The sequence below is a fragment of the Mesitornis unicolor genome, unplaced genomic scaffold, assembly GCF_000695765.1.
Source record: "Mesitornis unicolor isolate BGI_N332 unplaced genomic scaffold, ASM69576v1 scaffold4941, whole genome shotgun sequence".
Classification (NCBI taxonomy): Eukaryota; Metazoa; Chordata; class Aves; order Mesitornithiformes; family Mesitornithidae; genus Mesitornis; species Mesitornis unicolor.
Window position 1 is genome coordinate 8,487 of NW_010164332.1, and position 13,758 is coordinate 22,244.

Genomic DNA, 13,758 nt, shown 5'->3' on the forward strand with positions numbered 1-13,758 from the left:
TGCAGTTAAAATTGTTGTATGCAAGCTTCCGAGTTTCTATCCATTTTCTGGTATTGTACTCACCCTTCTTCTGTTCCTCTGGTTCCCAAGGTTGATGTTTCCACTTTGCTGTCATTGGTATTATTGTTGTGAATGTTATGGCAAGTTGTAAGCATCTGGGATCCTTTGGGAAGAATAAGATGTCCAAGATGATGGTTTCTTCTTCACTCTAGGACGCACTTGGAGTTTCTTTTATATATGTTAGCTAACACAGTTTCACACCTTTCTCTTTCTTCATTGGTCTGGTGTTCCACATACCACCTCATGTTATTGTTTATGATGCTTTCTAAATGTGCTAGACACTATTATTTTGTTTTCTTTGTAACCCCGAAACCCGGCTTTGTCCAGTTCCCCTGCCTGCAGATCTGCATTTCTCTTAACTGGCCAGTGGTGAGACGCTTACAGCTGTAGGGGCTCCAGTGTCAAGCCAGGGTCTCCTCTGCCTGTACTTCTCTGTGGCACATCGTGGGTCTCCTCAAGGTCTCTTTATTATGCTAGGCCTATACTATGTCGCTAAGTTTCAGCCATAAAACCATGATGGTACCATACAAAGACAAAAGAAATAAAGCAAATTAGCCATACACCCCGGGTTGATGAGAAAAATTGCTCACAAGGTACCCTGTAAACCTTTTATGATGTGGAAGCAGTTCAGAGTTTGTACTGCTTCTTTCCAGTGCAATCTAACTCTGGCTTTTCTTCGGTGTCACTTGTGGATTTTAATACAGTTGCAGCTATTTATTCACAGGTGGCTCTTCGAATTAAGTTAATTGAAATGTGTGCAACTGCCAAAAGCAATTACCCTCAGGTTGCCTTGTCAATGCCTTTGCTGCTCGAAAAATGCTTTTATAGACTCATTTACGAAGGGTAGTAGTAAGTAGTCTTTGTTTTGTGTTTAAAATTAAAAATTTGATTTTGATTTGGATCTGAACAAAATTCTTTTCTGAAAATCTGTTCCAAATTTTGTTGCTTAATTCACATCTAATTCACAAGTATGGTCCTTGTAGAATAGGATGCTCTGTTGCCCATTGCTAAGCAATCTCACAGGGGAGAAAGGCCAGCTGTGCAGCGTAGCAATCTCAGTAGTGGCTGTGACTCTGGGGCTCCTAGGCTTCCAGCTCTGCTCTGCTACGATCCTACTGTGGGATTATAAAGGAAGTGTCATAACACTTTATTTCTCCGCTTGAGTCATAAAAATTTGTATTTCAAAGTAAGGCACATTTTCTAAGCATAGAAATGCATCAGTCTGCTCATTTTTCATCGCTTTTAATATGTATCTTGTGGAATAAAACTGATTCCTGATGCCATGTTAGTAACTGCAATTTTACCTGTCTTAGCTTGTACAAAGGGAAACAACACTGGAAGATGCAGCCTCACATCTCTGCTACAGTTTGTTCTGCTCTGAAAAGATTTCTTTTCTGAATTCTTATTGTCAAGTCTTAATGAGTAATGGGGCTTTAGAAACAAGAACTGGAGATACTATGTCAAAGTCACTATGGCTGCTTAATTGTATAATACATAGGAAGCATGTTTAATTTTCATAATGAAGGGGAATTGTGAGAGGAGTCTAGGAATGTCTGTAGAGGCTCATGCTCCTTAAGGTGTTCATAAGAGATATAGAAAAGCCAATGAACAACAGATCTTGTGATACAGCTGTGCTTTCCAGTAGAAGAATGAGGAAAAACAGATGAAAATAGCAGCCAGCAGACTTCAGAAGCAAGCAGCAGTTCTTTGCAGTAGCATGTAGTTGTACCATTGGAGTTTTTGCTATGGAAGCTGTGCATGTTAAAAGTGCACATGGATTCCAAAATGACTAAATAAATTTGTGGAGAAAAAGATCCACTGATATGAAATAGAAAGGACAGCATTTCTGGTTCAGGTTTCTGTGGGAAGCTGAGAGGACATCCTGGAGAAAGCTCCATAGATACCTGTTTTTGAGTACTGCTGGAGAGAGATACGTAGCTAGGTAGACCTTTGATCTGAGCTGAAAGGCACACTGTAATGGTCTTCTAAAGAAAATCAATAAACCCATGGGAGCTTTCTCCTCCACCCATTTGTTTTCCTTTCCTCTTCTCTAGTATCCCCTTCTTTCCTGTCACAAAGTCAAACACTTTTTCAAAGTAACTCCTCTGCTTTTCCCATCTATTGCATCTGATGCTATCTGAGATCCATCCTTCTTGTGGTTTAACCCTGCAAGCAGCTAAACGCCATGTAGCAGCTTGCTCACTCTCCCCCTCCCTGCGGTTATTCCTTAACATCTGGGTAATGTCCCTTAGAAATACTCTATAAGGCTTCTTGTAAACAACTGCTTCAGTGGTATCCATGTTTTTTCTGCACTTGTGACTTTGTAGGTATGAATCAGCTGTCTCGGCTCACTGAGACATGCAAGTGTTTGGGACAAGAGCAGCCTTTCTGTACATTTGAGTCAGGCACTAGAATGCCATGTGTGTGACATTTAAGTGTATTACAGATAGGCAGTAACAAGGATAGAGCTTAGGATTTCTTCATGCTGATAAACTGCTGTCTTCTATTTGAATAATAGAATCATAAAACCATAGAACCATTTAGGTTGGAAAAGACCCTTAAGATCATCGAGTCCAACTGTTAGCCCAGCACTGCCAAGCCCACCACTAAACCACACCCCTAAGTATCACATCAATATGTCTTTTAAACACCTCCAGGTGACTCAACCACCATTGTGAAAGTAACTGCCATTCAGTCAAATGATTTATAGATGAAATACTGGTTTACATGGCTTTTGAAACATACAATTGTAGCAAACATTAGCACATAAAAATTTGATTGTGCTTTGGTTGATTTATGAAACAAGTTGCTTTGAAGGTTTACATTGTGTATGTTCTCACTTCAGGGCCAAAGTGGACCGTCAGGAAGAAAGGCAGTACCACCAAGGCCTGCTAAAGGTGTAGCTAAAAAATGGGTAAGATCCACAAATCCATGAGTCTTTAAAAGTATTTTTCCCTTCTTTATCTGTGATATGCAAACTAGATTCAGTTTGAACAATGGCACGTTTCATGGAATTGGTGATATTCCAATTGATTTAACAGTAAGGCATTGCTCTAGATTTACACTTAAAAAGGAATTACACTAGCAACTTAGAATTAAAATGACAGCTAAAACAAAGGCATGATTTAGGTAAACTGCAAAATGAAAAGATTAAAATAAAATATTTGGGATGTAAATTCCATAATATAGGCTGACCTAGGCTGTGAGAACACTACCTGCTAAGTTTAGAAAATTCAAGAGGTAGCCCATGTTCACTTAATTATCATAGAAATACAAGCATTAGAGAAACTAGTGTTAACTTTTTGACTGTTAGCCTCATGATAATGTTTTTGCTGTCAGGCAAATAAATGTTTACAACATCCTTATTTAATTTACCTCCCTCTTATTTCACTCCATTGACATGGATGGAAGAAGGCAGTTTAACTGCCTTTAAACAGGCATGGTGATAAACAGCTTTTCACTTTCTTAGGACAAATCACAGTCCTGTTAAATGTTCCTCTTTGACCCTTTAAAAATGGAAAGTGATTTACTTTCAAATGAAAAACATAAATAAAAATATTAAACCCACAACACTTTTTATCTGCTTCACTTGGGAAAACAGCACTGAACTGACTGGCATCAAATTGTGTATGATGAATGTCCTACAAGCAGGTGTTTATGTGAGAAGCATTAAATCACAAACAACTGTTCTACCATCATGGTCTCTAGTGTATCAAATTGCCTGACCTTCCTTATAGCTTGCCTCATTTCATCTGCCTTGGAGGAAAAAAAGGCTGCAGCCCATGACTATCCCTGGGTGCCTGATATATGCAGAATTCTCCGTTGCTTTCAGCCACTGCACATTTTTATACAGCATTGTACTTTTTACCTTTGTGCCCTCTGCTGATAGCAAAATTTTGCTGGGTCCAGTCTCTATACTTGCAACCAGCCTTCACTTATAACCTGGACTTACTGGCAGCTCAGTATGGCTATAAAGTTTAGCAGACCTGAGAGTAATGTATTTAAAGGAATGATTGATTTATTTTAAATCAACCCATTACACATTTCTAACTGAGGAAGAATTTTTGCCCAGAGCAGTTAAACACTTTAATCAGCAACTTTGTGTTCTGGCAGCTTATCTGTAATGACAGTTAATTGAAATTCATCCTTACAGTCATTCTTTCTCCTGTTAATGATACCATATCATGACATCAACCCAAGCCCAGCTGAAGGAGATCAGCTTTCTGTATTAGGAGAATGTGAACCTGCTGCCCTTTGCAAGAAAATGGTTAACGTTCCTCCAGGAGGCACATCCCTGCAGCTTTGTATCTTGAACCAATTTCTATGTGTAGCTTATACAATAGAATAACACTTCAGAAATAATTGCAAGTCTTTGATTTGTGCCCTTGAGTAGTCTAAAAGTATGGTTCATTGGGTCATATGGCCAAAAGAAATGGAACTGCCAACTTTTAAACTGAAATTGAAGTGACATGAGTTTAGTTACTAGAGTTGCTCCAGTTTTGCTTCATCCCAGGAATTATCTTCAGACAGCAGCTCCTTCAGCCTCTGAATTCTGGCTGGCAAGTGTAGCCATTCAACAGTCATCAGATTTGGGCCTGTCATTTAGGTTTCGATAGGGAGCAAAACAATCATAGGCTTGGTGCACTAATGGGCTTGTTATTCCTGTTCTAGGATGAAGATGTCTCCACCGAAGTGGGAGAGGGGGTAGATGAAGGGGCAGCAGGAAAGACTCTAGTTAAACCCCCAGACCAACTGGAGCTGACTGAAGCTGTGAGTAAAACTGTGTCTGTAGTTGTCATGAGATGTGTAAAAAACTCCATGAGCTGAAGCCTACTCCTTGCCTGTTTGTTTTGGAGTAAATTCTGATTCTGGAGTAAAACTTTAGTACTTGCTAACATACAGGATCTGCTGTATAAACTGAAATTACTTTCAGCAGGAAAACAAGGAGAACGTGCCTTGAAACACAGTTCTGCACCTAAGACAAGGTAACTGTGTGGAGTTGATCCAAGAGGGGAATGGGGTTGGGGCTTCCCTCAGATAAGGAGGACCTCAGAGCCAACCCTGAGCTTCTCAGGTGTCCTGTGTGTGATAGAGCAGGGAGGTGTCCTACAGTTTTACAGCCATTTCTTCTCAACTTGATTCAGTAGCATTTTGGTTGGTCACTCTTCCAACTGCACTTCTCTCTCTCTTCTCACTGTCATGTAAAACTCTAATATTGCTCCCTGTCCTCCAAGTGACTCTTGAAGGAAAAGCTATATGTACTTACCCCCACTTGGGTAAAATGTTAAGAGCAGCACTGTTTTTTGTTCATTGTGGTAAATCCTGCAAGCACTGCTACTGAGCTTATTGTTTACTCTTTTTTTCAGACAGTGTACGCTTCAAATGTAGGTTATCTTTCTTGTGCTATAGAATGCAGCTGGCATTTTTCAAGGGCTACCATAGCTTAGATGAGAATTAACATGACAGCTAAAGAATTAAAGAAAGCCCATTGAGGTACTTTAGTAGAAAGTGGGATGACTGTTCTGGATTCTACTCTCAGCAAGTTTGGCTCCAAGCATCGCTCTTGTGGAAGCATCAGGTGCACGTGAGGTATCTGCAGCAAACCAAACATCATAGGACTGAGCATAAATCTGATGAATTTTTATGCTGTACTTTGTATTATTAGTAGAGTTTTATTTATGATATTATTTTGTTTCCATTCCAAAGGAATTAAAAGAGGAATTTACACGTGTCCTGACAGCTAATAATCCCCATGCTCCTCAGAATATTGTCAGATACAGCTTTAAAGTAAGTGTGACATCACCTGTAAAACCAGGATGAGATGTTTTGCAGTTACCTGGTTTTGTGTTTTTCTTTGATTTATAACCAAGTAAATTTCCTTTAGTGTGGCTTCATCTTGTTACGTATTTACAGCCAATGGTCCTTAGAGGATTTTTGCAGAGGATAAAGGTCTAAAAGCATTCATATATTTATTCAGAAGTAGGATATAACAATTAATTAGCAAGATCAGACAGCTAACATAATTAGTGCAGCTAATCTTAGGCAGTAACTTTTTCCTTTTTGTGGTGGTTAGTGGACAAAAGGCAGTGCTTTACTCAGTCTGTAAGACAGTTATGCCTCAGCATCCTCACATCAAGATTCAATTGTTTTAATTATAGGAAAGCTCAGATATGTGCTTAATAAAATCACTGATAGAAGCTCTTTTCACAATGAGCAGGAGTGAGCTGGGGAGGGTGCATCAAAGACTGCCAAGAAGCATGCAAGAGCCACACCTTCATATGTCAGTGTGCAGAGTATATGCTGCATTACCCTGGTGCAGCCTCCTCCTGCTAGTACGAACAGCTAGCAACACAGGCTGCCACTGGGAGAGAGTGGCATGATGGCTTTGCCTCCCACTCCACCTTTGGAAGGGCTACACCCACTGAAAGAAAGGACACAGGGACAGCTTCTCCATCTCTGGCATTGGATTGTCCCCAACCTTAGGCAGGGAACACACAACCAGGTGAAATATTCCCAAGCCTGTCTCATCTCTGTGCTACTGTAACTAGTTTGTTGTTACAACAACTCATTCAAGGATCTCAGCACAAGAGGACATGAGAGTCTCTTAGGGAGTGCTGCATAGTAGAGGTCCACTAGAACTATATTTAAACTCACTTGCTATGGTAGTGTTGGAGAACTAGATGTTTCATGTTCCTGCTTCTTCTCATTGTAGTTTTAATTTATTGTGCTTAGTGTACTGAGATGTAGATAGCTGCTGGGAGAAATTCAGTGTATATATGCCAATAAAAAGCATGTATTTATCACTATGGATCTTCTTAGCTTTAGCAATTAAGGCTACTAAGTATTTTTGGTTTAAAAGATCTTGTTTCCATGCTGATTTTGCTGGGCTTTTTTCCCCTCTATAGGAACGAACATACAAACCAATAAGCCATGTGGATCAAATGGCCATTCACTTCACTTTGAATGGAAACTTGGTACCCAAAGATTCAGATGAAGGCAGACGGCAGTGCGCCAGATTAAGCATTACATCAGGTAAGTTTGCTATCTGAAATCACAAGAATTTTCAGCTAGACATTGGTAACACTTAGTCAACATAAGGGAGTGCTCATGCTTCAACACTGTAGAATTGAACAGCTCCTATTTTGGCTTGCCTCCTCCAGAAACAACAATCAGCCAGATGTTTGCCACAGTGTAGAAAAAGGTGCATGCTTTTTGAGACATGGGAACAATAACACTGAAGTTTTCAGAGATACTTATTGTCTTTTAAACATCTTCCACTACTACCAGTGGAAGATGGACATACATGTCTAAACGCCTTAGCCTACTTTGAAAGTTTCAATCAAGATTTAAAGTATTAAAGCAGAAATGTTTGGAGGCTGGGTGAGCATTCAGGAAACTATCATGTACTTGACCAATTCTTACACTCTTACCAGAACATCTACTTCTGGACAATGTAGACACAAGATATTGAGCTCATTGGACCTTTGATCTGAGCTACTATTCTTAGTATTTTTAGGTTTTCAGTCAAAAAGACACCTTAATCAGAGGCTGAGGAGGTCTGTTGTTAGTAAAGAGCTCTAGGTTTGCATTTTCAGTGAGGAAAGATGCACTGCTAGTGATTTTTTCATATTTCTGCTATTTGTGAAAGGAAAAGTTGCATCATAAAGAGTGTCTTTTCTAGGTGGTAAATGTTAGGAACGATGGTACCACTGGATAAGCTTCTGAGAATAGTCATTACTTGCAGCTTCTGAGAGTCAATGCTTCTTTTATTTCACACTTAACAAAATATACATGATGATTTGAAGTAGGACAAAGTGCTAAATGGGATTTTCAGTGCCATGAAACCATGGACTGTTGTTGTTGGCAGTACTTTTCATAGATTCCAGAATAGCTAGTTTGAAACAACTTGATGCTAGCATGAATACACACTCAAGGCTGTGATTGGTATGTAGACATCCATCATTCTCATTTTTATCCATATAAACAGGAACAAAACATGTTATAAGTCTTATGTTCTTTGAAAGCATTCTTCATGGTTGTACATAATTGCAGACATTTTTGGAGGACAGAAAGGTCCAGAGCTGAAGGGATACCCAGAAACAAAGATACTCAGATCAGAAGTGGATTTCAGAAGTTGAATTTGAGGCAAAATAATATTTTTTGTTTCAGTCCAGACAGAATTAGTGCAGTTTCATTCTAGTAATAACATTGTCTTGTTTTGTGGCTTTGAGCAAATAATCACCCTCCAAACTGGGGATTGGTTACTGTGTTGTCTAATGAGATAGCGCTAGAAAAGGATGCATCTGTGCATTAATGCTTTAGAAGATAGAAGGATCTGCAGAATATGTGATAATACATCCTGTTGTCCTGGGCTTTTTCATTTATCCTTTCTATCATCAGAAAAGGCTCCTGTTGAGACTTCTGCAATACCGTCTGAAGAGGCAGAGATTAAAGATGAAGAAAGCCGGGGAGATACTCAGGTAATTCTCCATGGTCAGTGGAAAGCTGTCCATTTTATTTTTAATATTAGACTTGAAATTCCCTTATTATAAAATAGGCTTGCTGAGAAGCTCCTGTGTTTGATTCTTTTGTGCCTGAGATGCCTCGTAGGTAGGTCCTGCAGATTCTACGGAACAGCTGGGGTCCTCTTGCCATTCTTTGGTTTGGAGAAGCTGTGTAGGGGGATGACAGGTCTCTACACACCAGGTCTGTCTTTATCCAGATATCATATCATGATAACGTGTAATTTGCTGGGACCTGGGATCTTTATGGACAGTATGTCCACTTCTGAAAGAGAAATTATTGAAAATCAAAATGTGAAAGCAGCAGGCATAACTACCTGTAATAAGCAGTGACCTGATTTAAAGGCAGTTAGCTGATAAGAAAAGAAGCATGTTGTGGGAAGTTTGTTCTTATCCACACAGTATCAGGCCCTGGAATCAAGTTCAGATTAGTCTGAGATGAAACTGACTGTCCAGCAAGGAAATGAAAACACTGGGCAGTGGGACACAGTCTTCTGGTCCATGAGTCCGTTTTATCAAAGGTATTCATGCTATATTACCTGCTCATGTCAGACTCTGTTTTAAAGTAACTTCAGTTCCTGATTTTCCATATTCACATTTAGTTACTGTTTCAAAATCGCCTTGTTCTGATAGCTGGAAGTCTCCTAGTTTCCATCTTAAATATTGAGTCTTCAGTTACAGTGTTCTTCACTAGGTAGCAGAAATCCAGCAGTCTTAGAAGTGCTTCTCAAGAAGGAAAGAGATGTCTGGGTCTTTCAGGATGGAGTCACTGCTCTATTTTTTTCCAGGCTGCAGGAAAGGAAGAGGCAGAGGAGTCAGGAACAGCAGAAGCAGCTGAGGCAGCAGAGGAAGAAGAGTCTCCTGCCCCAAGAGTGAAGGAGCAGAAGCTTGCAAATCAGTTCAACTTCATTGAGAGAGCTTCAATGACGCTCAGCAACCCTATGCAGGTATGCTGCCATTTCCTTCAGTGACTTGGAGGATCTTTGCTTTGGGAGGGCATGTGGATCATCTGTGTTTATGTCATATCCAGTGATCTCTGTTGATACTATTAGGAGAAAAAATTAGTGTTTTATTATGGTAAAACATTTGTTATTGTGGAAACGGTGACAGAAAAATTATTGCCTCATGGACTCTTGAACAGCCCACAAGAAGTTTTGGTGCTACTGTAAATCCTTAAACCTCTCCTTGGGTATAACATTTTTTGTGTATATTTTCTCATCTGAAAAAGTATAGAACAGTGGTTAGGTTACTAGCTGAGGTCTTGTAATCCATGAATTCAATTTCCTTTTGCCACAGAGTCCCTTTATGGACTTGTACTTCAATTCTTTCCCGTAGAATCAGGATATAAGTGCCCCTATATTGAAAGGATAAAGATATTTATGCTTGTGTTAAGCACAGGTACTACAGTATCTGACCCATGTAATTATGACAAACCTTTACTGCTGCTAAATGGTACATCTCCTCCCAGTCTGTGCATGCATGTATCAACCAGTTCAGATCCAAGACCTTATGTTGCTTCCCTAAGCTTTCCGCTGAGCCTGCAGCCATTTCCAGTGATTGTGTCTCCAGAGGGCCTCCTGACCGAGCAGTACCAGTGATGCTGGCCCCCATCTGCTTGCTCAAAAGAGAGCTTTCTGAGTTGGAGATACAAGTTTCAGAGAAATAAAATCTCTTGTTTTCCTTGCTGCCCTGGAATTAGAGTATATATAGCTTCCCCAGAGAGCCTGCCTGCCTTCTTACAACCATTACACCTGAAGTTAGATGCTTTTACAGGTGGAGAGATCTAAGAGTTACTGTGTTGCTGAAGCTGCTAACTCCTTGGCAGGAGTATGGTATCTGTGGCCTAGTAGAGATGGAAGATCTCAGGAGAATTTATACATCAGTGAGATGCTTACTGCAAAGTTGGAGTTAAGATTCTGCATCTTTCAAAAACCCCTGCAGAGGCCATGGAATGTGTTATTTCTCTGTCCCCAGATCTGCATATTCTCTCCCCATTGCTTTTACTGGGAAAGGGTTGTGTGTCTCTCTGATTCTGCCTTTGAAAACAGAATATAGGGATTAAATAGGTGTGAAGTACTGCTGTGTGCTGTACAGGTTGTGCAGCTTCCACCTCTGAGACTGCTTCATTTCAGAGGTCAGTGAAATGCTACAGGCAGTTTCTGAAAAATGTCCTGACACAACAGTTTTTTGAAAGAAAACACTGCTTCGTGAAATGAGTGTTTCAAATAAATATATTAATTTATTTCAGAATGTTGATGTAAGTGTGATAAAAATACTGTTTTTGTAACATCAGATGAATTGTTTATAAGTTATTCTGCTCAACTCTCTTGACTGGTGTACCAAAGTGAGTTTTTAATATATAGGTCAAAACTATTCAAATTTGGTAGGATATCATAACTGATAACATAATTGATAGAAGAATATTTCAAATGGTAGAGGTGAAATAAATAATTTCAGCTCCTTCAAAATGAAATACTGAAATTAAATATTTTAATTAACTTGGAAAGAAATCAGATGGTCATGTGAACCTGCTGTTGGTCCACAGGAAAATCTATTTGTAGTTGCATGAGCACCAATAATGTTTGTGCAGTACTCTAGGAGTCATTTGGATGTTGAATTAATATTGATCAATATTACTGTAACTACCTGCTGTGAGAAGACTGTTTCCACAGCTGGACTATGTCACTGCAAAGAGTTTAAATGCAAAGGTTACACTTCTTTATACTTTTTCTTTATACAGGAAAGAGCTTGTCAAACGGAGCCTACACCTCGTAAAAGTTTGTCAGCCTATGCTAACCAGGTATATCCTTTTTACTTTTAAAGTTTCTAAAGAGTGTATTTAGGAAACTGAGATATGAGAAAGGAAAAAGCAAATTGCTCTTTGCATTCCTTGCAGTGGAATGATGTCCCATACTGTGGCTTTGGTCCATGGCTTAATTCTGAGAACAAATGAGTGTGGCCCTCTTTTCTGCCTTACTTGGTGAACTTACTAATGATTTATGTTTCTAAGGTCAAGTGTCTTGGTTTAGCTGCTTTTAATTGATCTATCACTTGCCCAGTCTGCTTCAGAGGGTCTTAAATGTCTGGAAATGGGGAAACCACAATGTGAGAATGCTTCTGGTTGTAGCAAGAGGTGGGCTGCAGCTGAGCTCTGCAGGAGCAGGGACACAACTGCAACTGCCTCTTGAAGGCACTAACTCCTCTGCAGACACAGCTCCCTTTAGAGTAGAGACTGTTCTGTTGCTTAAAATCTTCCATCACTGTGTGGTGTGTGAGCTGGTTATTTAGGAAGAGAGGTGATCCAGCATTCAATAGCTGATCAGCTGAAGAATGCCTCCATCAGCTGACCCCATCAGAGGCAGGTTCAATGGGGTCTCAAAACACAGGAACATCTAGAAAAAGCACTTAGGACATGTCTACGTGCTAGCTCCACGTCGAGCACTGTGTTTAGAGAGTGAAGACCTCTGAAAATTTTGTACAGCCAGGAATTTACAAGAGTTCATGGAGCTGTGGGGAGTGTTGTTAAGAATCTGGTATATGCAACGTTGTGTTTTTTTACTGTGTGTAAGTTTAGCTGTGTATTAAAGCAGGTTTCTAAAGCCTGAAGCCAAACCCAATGAGAACTACAGCATAAGGAATATGGGGCCCCACTTTAAGCCTATTGCAATAGACTTAGCTCTATTTTATGTAGTGCAAAATTTTATTCATGATGAAGAACCATTCCACAATTGTTATGCAATATTTTCTTCATCTCTTAAAAATCTAAAAAAAATTATTTTGCATGACATTTTACACCTGAAACATGCTATAGCTTTTATTGGAAGGGGAATCCAGCTAATTCTGCTGATTCTCACAGGGATTTACAAAATGTATTTGTGTTTGACACTGATGCAAACATTGTGTCAAACCAGTATACCAAGCTGGCATTGAAAATACTGTTTTTCTACCAGTGTACCATAGGAACACCCAAAAGAAAGTACAAGATAATGGCAGAAACTTTAAAAAATGCCATTATTGGAAAGTGATAGGAAGGGGAGTGAAGGTGTCTCTGGCTGGACTTTCCTTTCTTTTTTTTTTGACAGTGAGATGACCTGAGAGTTAGAGAGAATAGAGGGATTTAAGATAATCAGACTGTTGCTAAAATTTTCCATTAAATGTTTGAAAATGAAAAGGAAAGGTTTTCCCTTGTTTTCTTTTTATTCTATTGAAAATTTCAATGGATATAAAATAATATTTTAACATCAGGTATTTTTTCCTTAACTCTTTTTCTATCTTGTTCTTCCTTACACTCATAATTTCCTCTTCTGAAGTTTTCTGTTTTCTTAATTCTCCCATTCTTCTCATCACATCTTCTTTGTCCTTTCTCTGATGTTTGGAATATCTTTCCACCTCACTTCTGCCTGCAAATTATCATGATTTAGACAGTTACTCTATCACCCGATAACTCCTCCTCACCAGGGGAGGAGAGTCTGGAAAACAGAAAGTAAAATGTGGGTTTCAACCTTGTGGGTTGAAATCAAAACAGATAAATAAAATACTGATAAGAGAAATCAATATTAATAACATTATTTATATAAAGTACATAGAGGTATAGTCAGCTGATGCTATGGGGGAGTAGGCCTTGGGAATAGGATGGCAGGCGAGTCCCTCTTGGGATGGCAACCATCAGAGAAGGAGAGATGTCCCCAGCAAACTCCACACTTTATAGCTAGCATGACTAATAACATAATTTTCATTGGCCAGCTTGTGGTCAATTATCCTGTGTTTCCACTCTTCCCAGCTTCAACATGTATTTAACTCAAGACCCTGATCACCTCATACCAGAGGTGGCCAAAAACTAAAAGTGTCTTATCACTTTGTTCCCACTGAGAAGAAGTGCTGAATTATTTTTAAAATGTAGTCTTCCTAATAGAAAACTGATTCTAAGATTCTATCCCAGCAAGCCAGGACACAAATTTATGATACTTTTTTTTTGCTAAAGCTTTCTGCTACCTTTCTTTATTCCAACGTTCTACTCTATATTTTGTGTTTGCATCATACTCCCTCTCCTAAGCTGATGTGTCAGAATTAGATTGCCTTTTGTTTCATTCCAAGTAATGTTTCAGGTACAGAACTAGCACTCCAATACTAATGAATAGTTCTTAAGTAGAAAAATTACTTTGGTTCTACTCAAGCA

At 39.3% G+C, this 13,758-nt stretch overlaps 1 protein-coding gene across 1 annotated transcript in view; it reads left to right on the plus strand.

Moving 5' to 3' along the window:
* Window positions 1-2,905: 2,905 nt before the first annotated feature.
* Window positions 2,906-13,758, plus strand: part of DNAI1 (dynein, axonemal, intermediate chain 1) — a gene marked incomplete at both ends in the record, with an annotated part of 89,978 nt that continues 79,125 nt past the window's right edge. Inside the window, 7 exons of the mRNA XM_010194269.1 lie at window positions 2,906-2,974; window positions 4,732-4,830; window positions 5,767-5,847; window positions 6,966-7,092; window positions 8,461-8,540; window positions 9,371-9,529; window positions 11,323-11,382. Coding sequence (XP_010192571.1) covers window positions 2,906-2,974; window positions 4,732-4,830; window positions 5,767-5,847; window positions 6,966-7,092; window positions 8,461-8,540; window positions 9,371-9,529; window positions 11,323-11,382 — 675 coding nt within the window. The remainder of the gene's footprint in view (window positions 2,975-4,731; window positions 4,831-5,766; window positions 5,848-6,965; window positions 7,093-8,460; window positions 8,541-9,370; window positions 9,530-11,322; window positions 11,383-13,758) is intronic.